This window comes from Aspergillus steynii, assembly GCF_002849105.1.
Source record: "Aspergillus steynii IBT 23096 chromosome Unknown P170scaffold_5, whole genome shotgun sequence".
Taxonomy (NCBI): Eukaryota; Fungi; Ascomycota; class Eurotiomycetes; order Eurotiales; family Aspergillaceae; genus Aspergillus; species Aspergillus steynii.
This window is the reverse complement of record NW_020194402.1, coordinates 1,879,864-1,898,169: the sequence shown is the minus strand read 5'-3', so window position 1 is coordinate 1,898,169 and position 18,306 is coordinate 1,879,864. Positions and strand designations below refer to the sequence as shown.

General features: G+C 51.7%; 6 protein-coding genes across 6 annotated transcripts; 2 read left to right on the top strand and 4 right to left on the bottom strand.

Moving 5' to 3' along the window:
- Positions 1-3,186: 3,186 nt before the first annotated feature.
- P170DRAFT_427231 (NDT80 / PhoG like DNA-binding family protein) lies at positions 3,187-5,792 on the top strand (the record flags this gene model as incomplete). The annotated part of the gene is made up of 4 exons (XM_024847764.1): positions 3,187-3,386; positions 3,866-3,927; positions 3,997-4,093; positions 4,160-5,792. The coding sequence occupies 4 exons, from the start codon at positions 3,187-3,189 to the stop codon at positions 5,790-5,792; spliced, it is 1,992 nt and encodes a 663-aa protein (XP_024703397.1).
- Positions 5,793-6,376: 584 nt separating this feature from the next.
- On the bottom strand, positions 6,377-6,822 carry P170DRAFT_205582 (uncharacterized protein). Its single transcript, XM_024842783.1, has one exon. It carries the CDS (start codon positions 6,736-6,738, stop codon positions 6,508-6,510), a length of 231 nt encoding a protein of 76 aa, XP_024703396.1. The 5' UTR covers positions 6,739-6,822; the 3' UTR covers positions 6,377-6,507.
- A 2,832-nt stretch (positions 6,823-9,654) lies between these two features.
- Positions 9,655-9,942, bottom strand: P170DRAFT_476739 (uncharacterized protein; the record flags this gene model as incomplete). Its single annotated transcript, XM_024853375.1, has 2 exons — positions 9,655-9,850; positions 9,929-9,942. 2 exons carry the CDS (start codon positions 9,940-9,942, stop codon positions 9,655-9,657), a joined length of 210 nt encoding a protein of 69 aa, XP_024703395.1.
- Positions 9,943-10,279: 337 nt separating this feature from the next.
- faa4 (long-chain fatty acid-CoA ligase FAA1) lies at positions 10,280-13,197 on the bottom strand. The gene is made up of 4 exons (XM_024854813.1): positions 12,533-13,197; positions 12,035-12,456; positions 10,809-11,953; positions 10,280-10,744 (listed from the first exon to the last, which is right to left on the bottom strand). Exons 1-4 carry the CDS (start codon positions 12,970-12,972, stop codon positions 10,646-10,648), a joined length of 2,106 nt encoding a protein of 701 aa, XP_024703394.1. The 5' UTR covers positions 12,973-13,197; the 3' UTR covers positions 10,280-10,645.
- Positions 13,198-14,295: 1,098 nt separating this feature from the next.
- Positions 14,296-15,307, top strand: P170DRAFT_360330 (S-adenosylmethionine-dependent methyltransferase; the record flags this gene model as incomplete). Its single annotated transcript, XM_024844407.1, has 2 exons — positions 14,296-14,458; positions 14,529-15,307. Coding segments are annotated over 2 exons (942 nt in total), but the record flags the coding sequence as incomplete, so codon positions are not given.
- Positions 15,308-15,946: 639 nt separating this feature from the next.
- P170DRAFT_361226 (uncharacterized protein) lies at positions 15,947-17,381 on the bottom strand (the record flags this gene model as incomplete). Its single annotated transcript, XM_024844458.1, has 2 exons — positions 15,947-16,927; positions 17,001-17,381. The coding sequence occupies 2 exons, from the start codon at positions 17,379-17,381 to the stop codon at positions 15,947-15,949; spliced, it is 1,362 nt and encodes a 453-aa protein (XP_024703392.1).
- Between the last annotated feature and the right edge of the window lie 925 nt (positions 17,382-18,306).

The following is an 18,306-nucleotide window of genomic DNA, read 5'->3' as shown; positions in this document are numbered from 1 at the left end:
TCCATCCTCTGCCTCTGGGACTGTGGAGAGAACGGAGACAGGATCATTATTTCCCGGGGGTTCTCAAAGTTACCGACCACAACAAAGTCCGTGTACCAGCATTGTACAGCCAGGCCGCATTAACCCATTCGGTACTCTCTCTATCATGCATTGTCGTCTTCGGTGTCGGTGAGCGAACAACTGCCACGAAAATAAAGAGAAAAAAAAAAGCTGTTGGATCCAAACCGTCGATCGCCTGATCTCTCCATGCAAGAGCCGATGCTCGTGCCTCGAGCCCCCGAAATTTCTTTGGGACGGCCCCAAAGAGGCGTCACGTCTAGAACATGGAGTCTTCTAATGGGTCCACAACCCCTACCTAGCACTCAACATAGACCGTTCTTCCGTCGCGGGCACAGTTATTGGACCTCGGTGGCTGCCCAAGCTCAGTAGTGTCGACAGTCTCCGTCATGGGACTGGGGGCCTGCACGGGATTACCGGGGGCGGTGATCGTCGCTAAACTAATATTTTCTAGCGCCATCTTAATTTGTTTTGCTGCACTGTGCCGTGGGCCGGGTGTTCACGCTAAGACAGCTAACTATGCTGGCAATTATTCTGTATAGAACGGTTTGGCCGGCTTAGCGCCTTGTTGAATCATGCTAACGTTGGAGTTCATCCCACTCGGGACTATTCAGAGTTTGTGCAGCTCTGAGACTGTCTGGCCTTGGACTTGAGGGATGTAACGTCGAATTCGACCAATGCCGTGTCTCTCCAACGTTTTTGACAGGGTCTAAGTTCTTTTCCTGCGCTAATTCGGATAATGCAACAATATTCTCCTTGAAGGTTCATGCTTCATTTCCTCCAGGATGACGAACAAAAACAAATTCCAGGGAGAAGACAGAAGAAAAATAAAATGGAGTTGGCATTAACCGAAGCAAAAAAAAAAAAAAAAAAAAAAAAAAAAAAAAAAAAAAAGAGGCCACCCCAAAATGTGCCTTCGGGCTTGGACCCCTTAACGCTGCCGTCACCCATAATGTATAACTTTTGTTTTTACCCCCATGATTGACTGCCGGAGTGTAGCAGATCCTCGCTGGCCCTGACAGAAGTCAAATTTCATAACAAACTCGTGGCAAAAAGTGGCAACTGAGTGAAGCTATCAAGGCTTGTGCGCAACGAATTTCTGCAGATAATTTCGCCGCACGCCTACCAGGGTCATTCCCTTGAAAGTAAAGGGGCCAGCCAGGCTAGAATCGGAGAACGCGGGTACTGTGTGGGTGTGGCTAAAAGGAAAGAAGGAGAAAAAAAAAAAAAAAAAAAAAAAAAAGACCCAACATGACATGAGCAAAAGCATTCCTCTCAGTATTTGGAAACAAATATCAATCGGGCAGATTCCTCGATCGGCCCTAGGTCTTTCATTGCCGCGATCATCATCCAGCCTGCCATTTGACAGCAGAATATGAAACAGCACGATCCGTTCTCTATTGCTATCATTCAGTCAATCTATCCGAGCCTTACCCCCGTGAGAAGAAGACCCTTTGTTTAGATAGTCGACCCTACACACGATCGGTTATACATATAGAGTTGCTGCGGAGTTTCGAGGTCTGCAGCAATAAATGCAAGTTACAACTTATTGTTGTTGACTTCATCGGATTATCGACTCTTTCAATTACGCAACTAACGCCAGTAAGTTCAAGTTTGGTGCTTTATTCGCCTACCGTGTTTCTTTCTGTGTCTTATCATCAGATGCCTCACATTCCCTTTCATTCTCCATTCCCGTCCTCCAGATCTTGCCTTTTTTTTACGTATTTGAGTTGGCTCTTTTCCCCTCTATCTTCTACTCTATTGGATGCCTCGATTCTCGTCGGACGGCTTTGTTCTGCTTATTCATTCTATTCATTGATCTTTACCTTCTCTATTATGTGACCGTTGAATTCCCAGCAACCTCATCTTTACCCTTTGTCATTGAAGGCCCTCTGTACATTGTTCAGACACCAACTTGCAAGTGGTCCTGTCCATGTTTTCCAACGATGTCATCAAGTAACGCGAAGAACAGCAATTCACTGGTGGAACGTGCCATGTTTTCTTTTTTTACTCCCTTTTCTCTTCCTTTTGCGCTTGTGTTTGGCTTCTTCACCAGCTACTTCTCCCAAATCCCCACCATTTCTCTTCTCGCTTTCTTGACTTGATTGTCTTTCTTCATTGATTTAACCCTCTGATCAAGCTGTGCTTGGTAAACCCCGCTGAATCCTTGTGGTTGATATCTTTTTTCAAGCCACCGACAACCGTCTGCACTCCAGAATTTTCGCACTGTCATCGAGCTACTCGTCTTGATGGTCTGGTGCGAACACTGACTTGGTACTTAGAACCACGTACAGCTTCATCGGCCGTGTTGACCTCGAAAAGTTCCCGAGTAGAAGCGACAATCTTTTTGTTCTTTTATTTTATTATTATCATTATTATTCATCTCTGATTTTCATTCGATTATTTTCGAGCCGCACCGTTCGGAGTCCAATGAGCCAAAGTTTCCAACTGCTGCTCCCGATCTTTTTCGCTGGCATCTTTCTTGCCTGATCGACCCCTGTCCAGCCATCGAAGCCTAGTCCTTTGGGCGTCACTTTAGCGCTTGCGCTGTTTGGGCTGATCCTTAGGATCTCTAGGCACGAGTTGGCTTTCGGAACTGATTTGATTAGCGACAAGTGTTTCCGTGGGCTTGCAAATGAATCATTGTAAGTCCCATCTTTTCCTTTTTTTTCTAATTTTTATTTTTATTTTTTTTTTTTCATTTTTCATTTTTAATTATTTTGTTTTTTCACCTTCTTCCCCTCGTTTCTATTATCCTTTCCTTTATGCGGCCGCGGACTCAATTTGCCCCCGTGATCAAACCCCGATGCTTATGACATGCGATCTACATCCGACGTTTATTTTCCCATCTCGTTGGTATCTCAAACTTCTTCCCTCGTTACACGATACTTCTTCCTCTGCCTCTTCTGCTGTATTTGCATGACATCAAAAGGTACCCGTATCCTTGGCTGACAAGGATGAGGGACCCTATTCCATTCTGGACTGGTGGAATTCCGATACCTGTTGTACCTTTTTTTTCTTGCCCCTACCTTTGCCTCATCTGTTCGCCTTGTTGTATATGCATATTGGGTACCTGCTCGCTCTAATTCTGCTCCTACACCAGCAACTCTTCTCCAGAATTCGTTCCAAATGGATGGTCCCATTACCACCGACAGTGACTATACAGCCTCGCAGCGTCCGTTTTCAGGGCCGATCAGTTTTCCTTTGGACGACGAAGAGACCAGCCGCAGAGGAAGCGCCGTTGGACATCCTCTAGCGCAGCCGGTCTCGATACCTGCTACCAACGGCTTGAGGTACAACGCCCAACAGCCTGCGATGCAGGATATGCCGTAAGTTGTCTTTTAATTCAGACTGCTCTTTGTGCTCCACTTCGCCCGCTTGCAGCCACTAGTCACAGCATCCCTTTCGCGTCTGAAATGTCTTGAGCTATGGTCCTTTATTATTGTTGCTGTTATTATTATGATTATTTTTATTATTCCTCCTGCTGTTTTATTTTATTTTTCACATTTTCGTTTTTCATGAGTTTTTTTTTGTTTCTTTTTTATTTCTGATACCCATGCCACATGTATGCACCTGTCTATCGCCTCCCTGCTCATGTTATTTGAGCTTTCAATATGTCCTTGCGATCTTTGACCACACCCATCTGCTGGGGCCCATGTATACATGCATTGTACTTGTGCTGTGTGGGAATTCACTGCGTCCATTTTCTCTTCTCTTCTTTTATTTTAATATTTATTTCTTTCCTTTCGGAGACTTGAAGATTTTCTTGCAAGATCCTACTTAGCAGATAAACCTTGCTGACCTATAGTGGTCCTTTCAGCTTCGCTACTTCACCCACCATTCTCATGAGTCCCACCGACTCATGCTCCGGTTAGTATCCCTTCGGTTCTTTGTTCTCACTCTATCTCGCTAATATAGCACCAAACTCAAAATATATAGATACTTTCTCGCCCGCTTCTGGTTCAATTTACTCTCATTCACCAAGTTTACCCTATGACAGAATGTCCGACTTCAGGCCCCATCGGGTTCCTCCCCTGTAAGCCAGACTCTCTTCCCAGCGCACAGTTTGGCGTATATCCATTGACGATGATTCTATATTCAGACAACCGCCTGCCGGGATGTCTTCGGCCGTACAATCGCAGGGTACGGGGGTTTCAGGAGGCGCGGGCATCATGGGAAGAGATAGCTACCCGGGGACCTATACCCTTCGAAGCACGTTCCCATCGCTCACGAGTCTGAGCGAAATGTCACGGATTTCGCCATATACGACTACACCAAGGGCTCTCGATGGGACGGTGGACCGTCCGCAGAGTCTGCTCTTGGGGCAACATCCGAATATGATGTATGATTCGGTCCAGCGTCTGTCGCATCCGACAGATGCTCCTCCCTTTCACGACACTGCCGTCCTTCAATCCATCGTTTCGGGCAACCAGACCATCAAACCGGAAATCCAGGCGAAAATCCACAAAGGATTCTTCCAGGTCGACGACAAATGGACCTGCTATCGACGCAACTACTTTTCGGTGTCCTGCTCCTTCTCCCTACTTCCTTTTACGCACGCTCCGCTTTTTCTCAAATTCACGGATCATTCGACGGAGCGTATTCTTTCATTTGCCATGTCAATATCAGCGATTGTGAATGCGCAGTTGGGCGAGCCCCGGGAACTGGTCCAGCATACCCCCAAGCGGGATAAGCAGTCCGAGAAAAAACCAGACAGGGTTGTTTTGCAACCTAGTCACCCGCCGCCTTTGGTTTTGAGCCACGGTTCCACAGGTGGTGGCAGCCAGCATGGGTTCTCGTTGACGACTTCTCCCCCCAGTGGAATGTCGGTGGACTACGCCGCACCCTACAGCAGCCCTCCGCAGCCCTCGCAGCCCCCCACCCAGCATACGTTTGAGCGGATCCAGTTTCAAAAAGCCACGGCCAACAATGGCAAGCGGCGGGCCCAGCAGCAGTATTACAACCTGGTGGTCGAGCTCTACGCGGAAATCTCGAATCCGGTCGGCGGCGAGGAGACCCAATGGGTGAAGATTGCCCGAAGGCTATCGCATCCAATGGTGGTCCGCGGCCGCTCTCCGGGCCATTACAAAGACGGCCGTCGAGACAGCTCGACCAGCATGGACCCTAGCGGAGGACGCGGTGGCTCAGGCGACGGCACCGGAGGGGCTGTCCTACCTCCGGGCATTGGACACTCACGGTCTCACTTGACCCTGATGTCGTACGACCCATCTCAGCGCGGTGGTCCACACTACGGTCGGCCTGATTACCATCAAATGACAGCACCCGACCGATCGTCACTAAGCGAAAGCCCGCATATATCGTCGTCTTCGTCATCTGCCTTCGACATTGGGGTCTTGAATGACTCCATGGACCCGATGGATTCCATCAAAAGCACCTCCAGCATGGATTCCTACCAGGACCCGGGATTTGGGGTCATGGACCGCAAGCCAGAAAGTCAGTATCATTTCAATTTGCCCCCTTTCGGGTACGACTCTATATCTAAGAATAGCGAGGAGCCCGGCACCAGCTACCCCGAGGCCTTTAATTCGATGGTTTCAATGATGCCCCACGAGCACCAGCATGAGTCTCCCCATTACCTGAAACCTCCGATGAAAATTACGCCTCCGGGGTATCATCATACCTCTGGGGGCTATGACCCAGCCTGCCCTGCTCGGACCAGTGAAGGAGGTGGCCCGTATGGTCGATATCCAACTTCCCACAGTCTGTGCGCATAGCAGCATCGGTGGTTGGCTGTCTTTGCTTTTCCTGTTTTTTTCTCTTTCCCCTTCCCTGTTTCCCTTACTTCCTTTCCACTTTGTCCATGCATTATCAGCTGATCGGATGTCGGTTTAATTCTTTTATTCGATCTTATTATTACTTTTTTCTCTTGATTTTCTTTTCTTTTATTTTCTTTTCTTTTCTTTTCCTAATTTCCTCTGACTCTTCTTGGATGAGTATTGTGCTGAGATCGAGCGCTGGTCGAGATGAGAAGTACAGACACTTCCCTGTTGGACCTTGGAAATCGCGGTTTCGTCATCGCTGCCAATCTAGAGCAGAGTGCTCGAGTGGTTTGGAGACACGTTCATGGCAGCAGAGGCTTGCATCAGCATGAACTACTAGGTAGTCAGCGGACTGTCCTATCGGACAGGTCGGGCTGCGTCTCTGTCGAGTACATCTCTATTGTCTGACGATCCCCCTTTTTGGGAGGACTGGATGCCTTTCTTCTTCTGTCTGCCTGTGCTTATGCCCCATTTCTTCTCTGTTTTTCTTTTTCGTTTCCTCCTGATTTACTTTTTTTTCGAGTATTTCTTATTTTTCTACTACCCTGTCTCCTCTGGAAGGATGGACGGAAGGCATAGTGTGCGAAGAAGCGAAAAATTACGGGGTAGACGACTCGTCAGAATGTTTCTATATTGACCCATATCGATTCATGTTATTTTATTTTCATTATTAGGCATTTCCAATTGTAAGGAGGGCTAGACTCAAGGTCACCGAGGGTGTGGTTAAGCTGTTGATGCAGATAGGTACCGCCGTACCCGTCGCAGGCAAGCCAATGACAAGGGGGCAACCGACGGCGCTAGGGAAGACGAAATGAAAGAAAAGAAATTGGGATCTGTCAGATTCAAGAAACCGCTCCGTAGACCAGGCAAGATGGAGGGGAGGGGGGGGGGCCACACGCATGGGTCGTGAGTGGATGGATTTTCTCCGAGATGTTGCGCTGCTCCAGGGACTGTCCCGCTGTCAATGTCGCAGCAAGAGACAAGGGGGAGGGATATTTTTCCCTCGGTAGTTTCACCCCTCGCAGGCGGTTGGCTGAGTGAACAATAGTCGCATCGGGGAGCGATTAATTTAGCAGCGCCTGGCGACGTGTTCGCTCCCCGACGGCAGCCTCAGGCCAATGGAGTAAAAAGGCGCCGGGCGAGGGAGATTCGGGTCCGGCCGACAGCATCCTGGAGGATCAAAGAAAAATCCCTGGATGGGATGGAAAAAGCGGTTGAGAATAATCAGAGGAAATAAATTCAAATCAAATAAAATACAACCGCAAAAAGCAAAAAGAAACTCCCTCGATCTTAGCCCGAATGACGACAAGATCGCCATTTGGCAGGCTGGCGGTCGGCCAACAGCAGCTGTCCTTGGAGGCCACTGACGGTGGACTCACCTCCTTTTTTTTTTGTCTCTGGTTTTATTTTCCTTCCTTTTTATTTTTCCCGATTTTGGTTTATTTTTTATTTTCTTCTATTTTCTTTTTATTTTGGCTTCCTTTGGGTCTTTGTTGTCATCCCGATGCGGCTGCCTACTTGTTGCTGCCGCCTTCTTTTCTTTTCCTTTTTTTTTTCTCCCTTTCTTTTTTCACCCCATGCGCTCGTCGCTAAACGGAGTATTATTGACGAAGAGAAGCATGCGACCGGACGAGGCAAGATCAGGCGATCCGATGCAACGGACGACGTCGAAAGGAAGATGGAACTAATCGACGATCGACGAGATTCGATGATCGACCGGACATACATTAGGCCCGCTTATGTCATCGGCAGCTCCCGTGACTCTCCGGCGGGTGCTGACTAAGACCCGCTCGGCACGTTCCGATTCCTTCCCCGTTTAGTTCCTTTGTATCTCTACTTCGCTCCCTCCTGTTCCTGCCCCGAGCGTCGCTCTGCCTCTCGCCCTCCCCCGTTCAACGTGCTGGTCCCAGTCCATCGCTCCGGACACAGACAGGCTGGGGGGCAAGGGGCTGGAACCATTTGCAGAAAATGAGAATGGAGAAATAGAATATCAATGCAATCCTCTCCATTCATCTACCCACATCGCTTCCGGGCCCATGATCCCGACCCCCCTATCTATCTCTTCATCCCCAACAGCATCCAGCATGGGTTGGAAAGAGATCCGCCCCAATCAGACCTGCAGCTGGCCATTCTCTTTGCATCATGGATTATTCTCTGTCCACCCCTAGCGCGGCTAGAAGCACTGGATGCGTCGCGCACTTTTCAGAACTGCAGATACCAATAAGGCCCGGAGCCTGGCGGGTCCAGCCAGTCTTCATGCTCTTTTGTACCCTGTACGGTATCGTATGGGTAGAATGAGCTCGGCATGTACGTCGTACGAGCGAGATCAACCATGGGAGGGCAGGCAAAGAGAGCCTTGCAGTCCACAGGAGGGTCTGCCTGACCAAAGCAGACTGGATGGGAGGGAGGGCCAACGAGGACGCGGCGTCGCTGTTGGACATCCTCGAATCAATTGTGCAACCCGTTGCATCCAATCTGCGTCCTTCTCCCGCCCCTTCGGCTTCAGCTTGGCCCCCTCACCTTCCCTCCTTTCCTCTTTTTGCCTCGCTCTTGCCCTCCCCGGTTAGGCTGGCCAATGACCAGGGTTCAAGCCATCGTGATGACCTCCTCCTCTTGAAACCTCCATCCTCCATCCCTCCAACTGGACTCAGTTGGGATGTATGCATACCCAGGAGCCTTTCCATCTGCCTTGGATAATCCAGCGGCGTCAAAACCTGGAGAGGCTGCATGTCCTCCTGTACGTCAAATAATCTGGCTGACCGGAAGGAGAAGCGGGAGGGGAAAAAAAACCCCCCATGGTCATGGGCCCAGCACGATGTAAATCCTTGGTCATGGAGAGCGGTCCGACCGCGATGCTTTTCTGGCTAGTGTTGATCTTCAGATCGTCCTGGAGGGCTTTTCTCATTTCATTTTGCATTTTCTTTTTCTTCGTCGCTAATCTCAATCCGAATGCTTGTCAATGGGAAGACAGCCTTGTACCCATGATAGGGGAGCCTGGCTGAGATCTTGTCTGTTTCCCACTCGCGCTCCTGTCGCTATGCAATCCCGGTCTGATCTGGTCTGGTTCGGTCTTTCTAACTTACAAGGTAGTCAACCCTCCGGGCTACCATCCAACTTTTCAATTTGCTTTCTGGCTCTTTGTTCATGCCCATGGCCCTCCTGCGTCCCTTTGTTTACATCCTAGCATTTCATGCATTAGACCTTTCTGTTTCACGAAACGGTCTCCGGATGTTGTGTTGCGCCAAACAAACTTCTGACGATTCTTGACACGCGACGAGAGTTGAGAGTAAAAGCCCGTTTCCTGATGTCTTTGTATTGACCGGGCACTGTTTTAACCCGGTTGGCCATGTCTCATCGCTCCTTGTTTTTTATTTATTTATTTTTTTTCAAATCCTCCCGAGTGTGCACGGTGGTTTCTCTCTTCGCTTTCCCTCCTTCTTCGCCTCCCAATTTCCGCGACTCCCGACTCCACTTTGTTTTTTTCTCAGGCCCAATTATTCGAGGATGACAAGAGATTGGCGCTGGCTGACAACGAACGGGAAAACTGGCAAGGTCACACAGAGAAGGTGACTCCAGCCGCCTGCCTAGTCCCCTCCTCCTTTCACCGAATGAGAAAAAAGACCGAGGGAGGAAAGAAATGATGGGGGGCGAAAAGGAAGTCGCAATCGAAAAGAAAAATAAAGCGGATTATCGATCTTTCTTTTTTTCCCACCCCAAAGTCAATCCGTCCACTCCCTATGCCCTCCTCCGCTGATTCCTCTGGGACATCCCCTGGAGAAATGAATTGGGATCAAATGAAATCATTGACCATCCCTCTTCAATGATCACCATCCTTATCTACCCTGGACACGCGGAGCGCCAGTTTGCGATCGAGATCGTCCTGCTGCTCTTTGGTAGGCACCATGCCCATGGCACCCTCCACCTGGGGCGATACCCACAGTCCAATGGAAGCCCAGGCCATGACGCCGATTCCAAACAGAGCCCTTGTTTTGGGCGAGAGCGAACGGTACGAGCTGGTCGTGTCGGAAGCGCACGAGGTCAGTTGAAATTCGGTCCGGACGTAGATTTAGGATGTAGGCTTTCCTACTCACCTCCAGAACGTCATTTTGGGCGGAAGGAACCAGAATAAAAACAAATGCTCAATTGCAAATGGGAAAAGATCTCAAACTTAAATTGGGATCGGTGCCCTTCGTATCGCAGCTGACTGGAGGAGTTCCAGGCCGCTCAAGTCGCGACGGAGTTGGTTTGCTTGCGAAGTTGGCCGTTGTTGGGAGACGGCGCTAGGCGGCATCGGGCTTAGCGTGACAGAGGGACCGTTTGCTGTGTTGGTGCCTGAGGTGTTTCTGTGTTAGTCATCCTGCCGTCTGTCGATGGGAGAATTTACTACTACATCTATAGAACACACGATACATCACTGTATGAGTCTCAATTTGGATCTTCGAGTCAAGAACATGATTGATATTGACAAGCAGATCATATCAGATCAGGTCGACATCCTATATGAGAAGAGAAGAAAGTCTATACTATACTTGCTTGCGCCAACAAAATCAAGGAGCAACTTCAATTGCGTAGGAAATAAGAAAGGAAAAGAAAAGAAGCCATCCGATTTCACAGCAACAGTCAATGATATCAAATCAGATGCAAGGATCAAATAGGAAAAAAAAAGCTCAGTACATAGGAAATAGGAAAGACACAAAACAAAAGCCGGAAGAGCTATATAACTAGTAATGGAAAGTCAAACATCAAGCAAAAGATTCCTCGTACAACCACAGATTAAATAGCTTGGGTTTGATATTGGTATTCTGCACTTAAACGTCCTTCTTCTTGCCGTACGCACGGTCAACCTCGCTTTGGAAGTGGTTGACGATCTTCTTGCGCTGGAGTTTCTGGGCGGCGGTCATGTAGCCCTGGAGATGCCGGTGTTAGCTTTGAATGCTTCGATTTGGGCAAGGGGTTGAAGGAAGAGCTTACGTTTTGAGAGGTCCATTCCTCGTCGGAGAGAACCACGCCGTTGATGATTTCAATGCCACGGAGGCCGGCGGCGCGACCGGCGGTCTGCAGCTGCTTCAGCACGATGCCCTTCAGCTTCTCGTTGTGCACCAGGGTCTCGACGGAGTCGCCCTCGATGCCGTTCTCGCGGGCGATCTTCAGCAGGGCGGCCTCGACGGGGACGATGATGGCGATGGGCTTGTCCTGGTCCTGGGCGGCGTAGACGCAGATGTTGCCGACGACGGGGGAGGAGCGGTAGACGGACTCGAGCTTCTCGAGCGCGATGTACTCGCCGTTCAGCGTCTTGACCAGGTTCTTCTTGCGGTCGATGATCCGGAGGTGGCCGTACTGGTCGAACTCGCCGATGTCGCCGGTCATGAACCAGCCGTCGTGCGAAAAGGCTTCCTTGGTCTCCTCCTCGTTCTTCCAGTACGCGGTGGTCACGCTGCCGCCGCGGATGAAGATCTCGCCCTGTGGGGGGCTGTTCTTCGTCAGGTAGCCGGCGTCCGGGAAGTCGACCAGCTTCACCTCGATCGACGCGGGCATCTCGCCGAGCGCGTCGGGGTTCCAGGCCATCGGGTCGTTCAGGGCACCCATGGCGGAGGTCTCGGTCAGGCCGTAGCCGCTGATCATGGGCGCGATGGCCATGGACAGGAACTTCTGGGTGTCCTTCGAGATGGGGCCACCGCCGTTCATCATGATGCGCAACCGCCCACCGGTGGCGTCCTTCAGCTTGCGGAAGACAACGGTGTCGAGAAGCGACGCACCCACGCTGTATCCGGGGAAACCGGTTGCCATCAGGAAGTTCTTGGCCGACATGGCGCCCCAGAACATGCCTTTCACGAGGAAGTTGTTCTTGTTCAGGTTGTTGAGCACACCCTTCTTCACCGTCTCCCAGACGGCTGGAACACCGACGAGGATGGTGGGCTTGAACTCGCGAATATCACCCTTGGAGTTGCGCATGGAGCCGTCCGACAACGTGCGAGGGTTGCCATAACCCATGGTACCACCCCAGAACAGGCAGAGGTTCTCGAACACGAATTCCAGGATGTGCGCTTGCGGGAGGTAGGTGAGGAGACTATCCGAGGGGCCGATGTACTGTCCGACGATCTCGTTGATACCGGCAGCTATTCAAAGTGATTGTGAGTTTGAGTACTGATGACAGTCACAAGAAAAACGAAAAAAAAAGGTACGCATGTTAGACTTACTAGCGGCGATAACGTTTTTGTGCGTCAGAGGAACACCCTTGGGCGGACCCGTCGATCCGGAGGTGTACATGATGCAGCAGAGGTCTTCCGGGGTAGGGGGAACGGGGTCCACGGGGTTCTCTTCGCCCAGCTTTTGTAGCTCGTCGAAGCTCAGAATCTCCAGATGGTCGTATTCCTGTTTCAGGCGGTCCAGATCCTCCTTCTTGGGCTCTTCGAAAGAGTTGTAGATCACATATTTGATGGATTTCGCATCCTTGAGGACGCTCCCCACCGCGGGAATCAGTACGGGGTCGCAGAAGATGGCGGCACTTTCGGTTTGGACCAAAGAGTGTCTCAATCCGTCCTCACCCAGGGTATCATATGCGGTAACGATGGTGATCGACTGAGACGAGGCACCGTGCGACATGAGAAGCCAATTGGCGCTAAGAGCAGAAACAAGCGTTAGCCATCAACTCTGCCAGATTGCTTGAAGGGTTTCCTGAACTCTAGACAACGCACCTTGTAGCACCGTAGAGATGAACCTTGTGTTCCTTCTCGAGTCCAAGCTTCCGCAGACCGGCGCCCAGCTGGAGCGCCGTCTGCTCATACTCGACGAAGCTCTTGTACGAGTAGCCGCTCTTTTCAAAGTAGGACCACTGCTTGTCGACCTCCTGCTCCTTGCCGTCGATGACCTTCTTGACCTTCTTGTTCTCGACGTGGGTCTTGATGAGGCGACGGCTGCCGACGGCCTTCGCGTTGCCGAAGACCCGCGCAGAGCGCCGGAAATTATCGTAGACGGTTGCGACATCCTCCGAGGGCTTCAGGACCAGACCGTCCTTGGCCACCGGGAGGCGACGGGGAATGGTCTCGCCCTCAACGCGCTCATAGCCCGGGGCCTCCACGGAGAAGGGGCCCTTCTTGGACATGCGCGGTTGGAGATGAGCGTCTCTTTTCGACATGTTGGAACGGGACGGGGTGGATGTGTTTGGAGGTTGAAAGGGGACGGATGAGGGTCACCTGGAGCCATTGCCCGTCAGTAAACAATTCCCCTCTCGAGAGGCAAATCAGCCTCGGATGCCAAAGGCGAAGTACGACAAATCGACGCAGCACGAGCAGGAACCACAGGTTCATTGCGGAGTGGCAGAACTCAAAATGCCAAGAGCGAGGTGGAATTAACTTACCAGGTGGAGACCAAAGAAAAATAGAAAAAGCAAAAAAAGAGGAGCAACCGAGTGCCAGCAATTTAGTTACTGACACGGAGAGAGAGGCAGACGGGTGCGGGTGGAAGCGCACGAGGGATGGCAGGAGAGGGAATTGGGGAGGTGAGGACGGAGAGGAAGAAGGCGAGGAGCGGCGATGAAGTCAGAGAGTTTTCGTGGCTGGAATTGGATGCGGGCTCAGGGCGACTCGAGCTGCCAATGACGACGCCGGTCCGATGGGTCCAGCGTCAGTCTGGGTCTTCACTCCGTAGTCGGGGTTCTGATGCGATCAGCGTCCTGCGAGCAGCCTCCTCTCCCTTGCGCTTCGAGACATCCTGTCTCTGCACTCCATTGAGAGATGAGATTGCGACCCCAGGCGTCCAGGCCTGCCGCAAAGTGACTCCGTCGGCTCCCACCTTCTGGTTGCCGCGGTTCCCAGCAGGAACCCAATGCTAATTATTTGGTTTATTTGGTCTGGCAAGGTTTGGCTCTCGGCCACTTCGCCCCTGGTCACTTACAGGGTTTCCCCCAACAACTCGACCATCACGATCCCCACGCTTCGTGGAATTCAAGCATCATGATACTTCTGGCGACTAACAACATCAAGCACTCGATCCCTGTCAGATGATGTCATGAAGCGATCCTTTTCATGGAGGCTGCATTCTCATTCGATCGCATTACCTGTCGCTTTCCATCCTGATTGGGCCGCTGGCGGTCCCGTGACGGGTCATCGCCAACGGCCAATCAGCGTGGCTTCATCACAACGCAGAGTTTCCGTTCCTCATTGACATCCATTCCAATGTTACTTCTAAAGTTCGAAATGTAAGTCTATCCAATGGCCACGGTCCGTAGCCCAAAAGCTCATCTATAGCCTCCAGATACGACCATGAGCCAGACTCTTCGGCAATAATCGAAGCAACCCACAATAGCTGCCAATAGTCCAATGCCTCTCATGGAGGAGCTCTCCCATCTCCTGGCCTCGCTCGGCCCCGAGGTCGACGATGCAGACGAGGGTACGTCCATAGATGGCCGGACACGCGGAAAGAAACGCATCCCGCTGATCACGGCCCCGTAAACGTCCCAGAATCCTTCCTCATCTTCTCCCAACCCATCCCTTCCGCCAACCTGGGCATCATCGATTCCCGGGCCTCCTCCGTCGAGGTGTCTATCCACGGCCAGGATTACACCGTCCATCAGTCCCCGACGCTGCTGTCCTCCGCTCGCGCCGGCGGCACGACCGGTGCAGGTACGTCCCTTCCATCCTATGCCATGATCCCTACCGATGGAGATCCATCTGACATCCAGAACCTGCCCAGTCCTCTGGAAAATCACCCCTCTCTTCGCCGAGTGGATCTCCACGCGGTCATCTAATCCTCTCTGGGCCCAATCCCTCCTCTCGTCGTCCTCCACCGTCGTCGAGCTCGGATGCGGCATCTCCGGCCTGATGGCCCTCACCCTGGCCCCGTGCGTGCGGCACTACATCGCCACGGACCAGGAATACGTGCAGCGGCTACTGCGCGAGAACCTGGAAACCAACGCCTCAGTGTCGTCTTCGGCGCGAACCACCGCCTCGGCAAAGTCCAAGGGCAAGAAACAGCCCCCGAAGCAGAAAGCCAAGTCAAAACCCACGTCCTCGTCCCCGACTCCCGCCAATATCACATTCACCACGCTGGACTGGGAAACCGACATCCCGAGCTCCCTCAAGGATAGCATCGAGATAGACGCCCCATCCGACGATGACCAGGACGCCGAGGACAAGGGCTTCGACCTCCTCGTCTCCTGCGACTGCATCTACAACGAAGCCCTCGTAGCTCCCTTCGTCCGCACCTGCGCCGATATCTGCCGTCTACGACCCGTCTACCGGGAAAGTGGCAGTGGCAGCGGCGACGGCGACGGCTCTCGGCCCCCCACGATCTGTCTGATTGCGCAGCAGCAACGGTCGCCCGATGTCTTCGAGGCGTGGTTGCGCGAGACGATGCGCTTCTTCCGTGTCTGGAGAGTCAGTGATGAAATCGCTGGGGAGAGACTGCGGTTGGGGTCGGGGTATCTGGTGCATTTGTTGCTGTTGCGGGAGGATGCTGCGGGGGTGGTTTAGAGGGTTTCTTTTGCGATGCAGTGTACATAGTAGGTGCATATACGCACTGATGACCACTAGTTGAGATGGTCAGGATGGGAATAGCTGAAATGATCATGTCCATAAGTGATTGTTCATGAAGACCTAGTATGGGTCAACTGTAATTTCAATCTTACCTATCTAGGCGAAACCATAGAGCTCAGTATTGTCAAGAGAGAGAGAAAGAAAAGAGAAGGAAAGAAGAGAAAAGGAAAAACGTAGAAGCACCAGGAAGTATGTCATGCCCTGGTAACCTCCTATAGAATCGACCGACATACTCCGCAGACTACCTGTCACCTTGCGTAGCAAGGAATAACACTTCAAGATTGATTGGCACCTTCAGTCCATTGCATAATATAAATATAAACAGAGAGTATGACCAGCAAAGCGATGAGAGGCATTACACTATTATGGAAACATACAAAGAACCACCCGTAAATGCACAAGGAATGGAAGGGTATTGATGCAAAGCGGCAAACGGCCGCAAAGGCTAAAGCATGCTCATACTATGCGAGGTGGAGGCGGAGGGGGATGCAAGTGATGTGTCCTCGGAGAGACAGGGTTAGACAAGCTAGGGCGACCAATCTTGTTGCTTTGGTTTTTCTTTTTCTTAATTATTATTTATCTAGCTTCAGCGGTTTCTTTCAACACGCTGCGCTCGATTTCCAGATCTCGGGGTCGAGGCATTTCAGCCTCGTCCAAGGCAGGGCGCCTTGGCTCTGGAGAGGCTCGCGATACGGTCTCGTGCGGACGAGGAATGGAGTTTAACCGCTCTCGGGGATCGTCTTCGGGATCCCGGTCGATGATGGAGGAGATGGACTGCTTCGTGGAGGTGCCGGGGTTGGATGCCTTGGGGCGATCCTCTTCGGCTGGTAGAGACGCGGCGGGAGTAGGCAAGGCCCGATCTGAAGACTCGGTCTTCACGGGGCACGGCTTTTCTCCGGTTTCCTCGTCATCGGACGCCGACGAATATTCGACCTCCTGTTGGTATCCCTCCGGGTCGGTGGGCGCTGATTCCAGACGACTTTCCTCGGTTGATGCACGGTTCACCGTGGACATCGGTGGCAGAGGAGCGTTCGGGTCATATACAATTCCACACACCTCGAGGGCCCTGGATTGACTACCCAGGCTGCGGTCCTTGTGTTTCTTGGTCAGATGGCACATGAACCCGTGCAGAGTCACAAAATCCGACTTCCCACAGCCAGACACCGGGCATGTCAGGTACACCAAACTCCCATCCGATGGTCGCTTCCATAGGGCGCGTCCGGAAGGATCATGCGCCGCCGGCCGTCCATGGCGTTCCCCCCACGCTTCCACGTTCTTGATGGTATATTTCTGTTTCCGTCGGATGGAAGTAGCTCCCGTCGGGTCGTGAGGAATGTGCTGTGGCGGTGGGTGAGGCGGGGGTGCTTGAACTGGCGGTGGAGGAATTGGCCGGGGCTCCGGAGGACTCTGCTGCTTGAAGAACGCAAGGGTGGTGGCCGCATTGGTCTCCGAGAGACGACGCGGCGGTGTCGGGCGAAGTGGCGGAGAATCCATGCCGGCATTAAATCCGAGTCCCATCGACTCTCGCTTCAGGCGTTTCCGTTGCCTACGTAGGTCCTAACCAGCACAACATCCCCGCGTTAGATCAAACCATTGCTATGTGGGAGTGTTTCGGTTCTTTATATCATACCTCTTCTTCGGCCTCAGCATTTTCGGTCATCCTACGGTAATCTTCGTCCTCTCGCTTCCGGACGGCAAGTAGATGGCTACGGGCTGCCATACGGGCTGCTTCTTCGTGCTCCAATTGCCTTAGACGCGACTCGATGTGGTCTATGTTGGCCGGATGATGCGGCGGCGGCGGTACCGGGGGACCGGGCTCTTGCATAGGCGGAGGTTGGAAAGGTCGGAAGTGGTGGTGATTTTGCATCATATGCTCATGGTGTGCAATCTGAGACGGGTTCATGGCAATTGGATGGAAACGTGGCAAGCCCATATTCACATGGTGTCCATGCGGGACTCCATTCAGTCCATTTTCGTGGACCGGGGCCACAGGAGGTGCGGCAACCGTCATGACGACCCTGTTAAGAGACGCCTCGAAGGTCAGTGATCTGAAGGTTTACTGCTGGTGGTTCGGGGGCATGTACATGCAGACGGTTGTCGGTTAAGCAACGAAGAAAAGACAGGTAAGGGTAGGAGAATAGAACGAGAAGATTATGTCAAGGGGGAAAAATAAGAATAAAAAAAATGGAAAGGGAAAAAGGAGCTAGTCAGGAAGCCGAGGAAGACAGGAAATTAAAGCGAACAATAGTAGACGGAAGGGCGAGAGAGCACAGGGAAGGATATAAGAGAGGAGGGCGGACGATAAGAAGGAAAGGAACAGAGTGCGGAGAGACGCATGGACGAATAGATCGGGATCTGATTGCGATGCGCCCGAGCAAGTGGACGAGGAATCAAGACTTACTCTGCAGGATAGAATCAAGTGAAGAAGAGTAGAGTTGAGGCCAGTAGAGGCAAAGAAAGTACTACAAAAACCCGAGGGAAAACAAACCGCTAGCGCGCTGCACCCTGCCCGTTTTTACCTCAGAAAAAGAACTGGAAATTTCCCGCGGGTCTTGCAGAGCTGATTTGTCGTCTGGCGGAGTGGAAGGTCAACGGCCACGCAAGGGATTTAATGGATTGGAAAATCATTCAAAAGGATTCTAACGACGAGAAGGGGGGGGGAAGGGAAAAAAGGTTATCGCGAATAGAATGGAATTGGAAGCCAATGCCAATCCACTCCGTTAGCTTCCTCAAGAACGAAACTTTCTTTTAAAAATGAAAAAAAGAAGAAAAAGAAAAAGGGCAGGGGAAAAAAAGAGTACTTCCGGCGACAGACTAAAGAACACTAGGAGAAATGAGCCAGAGACACGCCCGACCAAAATAAATCCAAACCAGATCGATTGGGACAGCTCGGGGCGACTAACCGTCGACTAAGACGACTAGCTCCACGCCTACTG

What these genes read in the sequence shown, in the direction of transcription:
- faa4 (XM_024854813.1), bottom strand. Translation starts at nt 12,972, where the DNA reads ATGTCGAAAAGAGACGCTCATCTCCAACCGCGCATGTCCAAGAAGGGC. An exon ending in CATCTCTACGGTGCTACAAG is followed by an intron (nt 12,457 to 12,532) that starts GTGCGTTGTCTA and finishes TTCTGCTCTTAG; the next exon opens with CGCCAATTGGCTTCTCATGT. An exon ending in AGGAATGGACCTCTCAAAAC is followed by an intron (nt 10,745 to 10,808) that starts GTAAGCTCTTCC and finishes CGGCATCTCCAG; the next exon opens with GGCTACATGACCGCCGCCCA.
- P170DRAFT_205582 (XM_024842783.1), bottom strand. Translation starts at nt 6,738, where the DNA reads ATGCGTGTGGCCCCCCCCCCTCCCCTCCATCTTGCCTGGTCTACGGAG.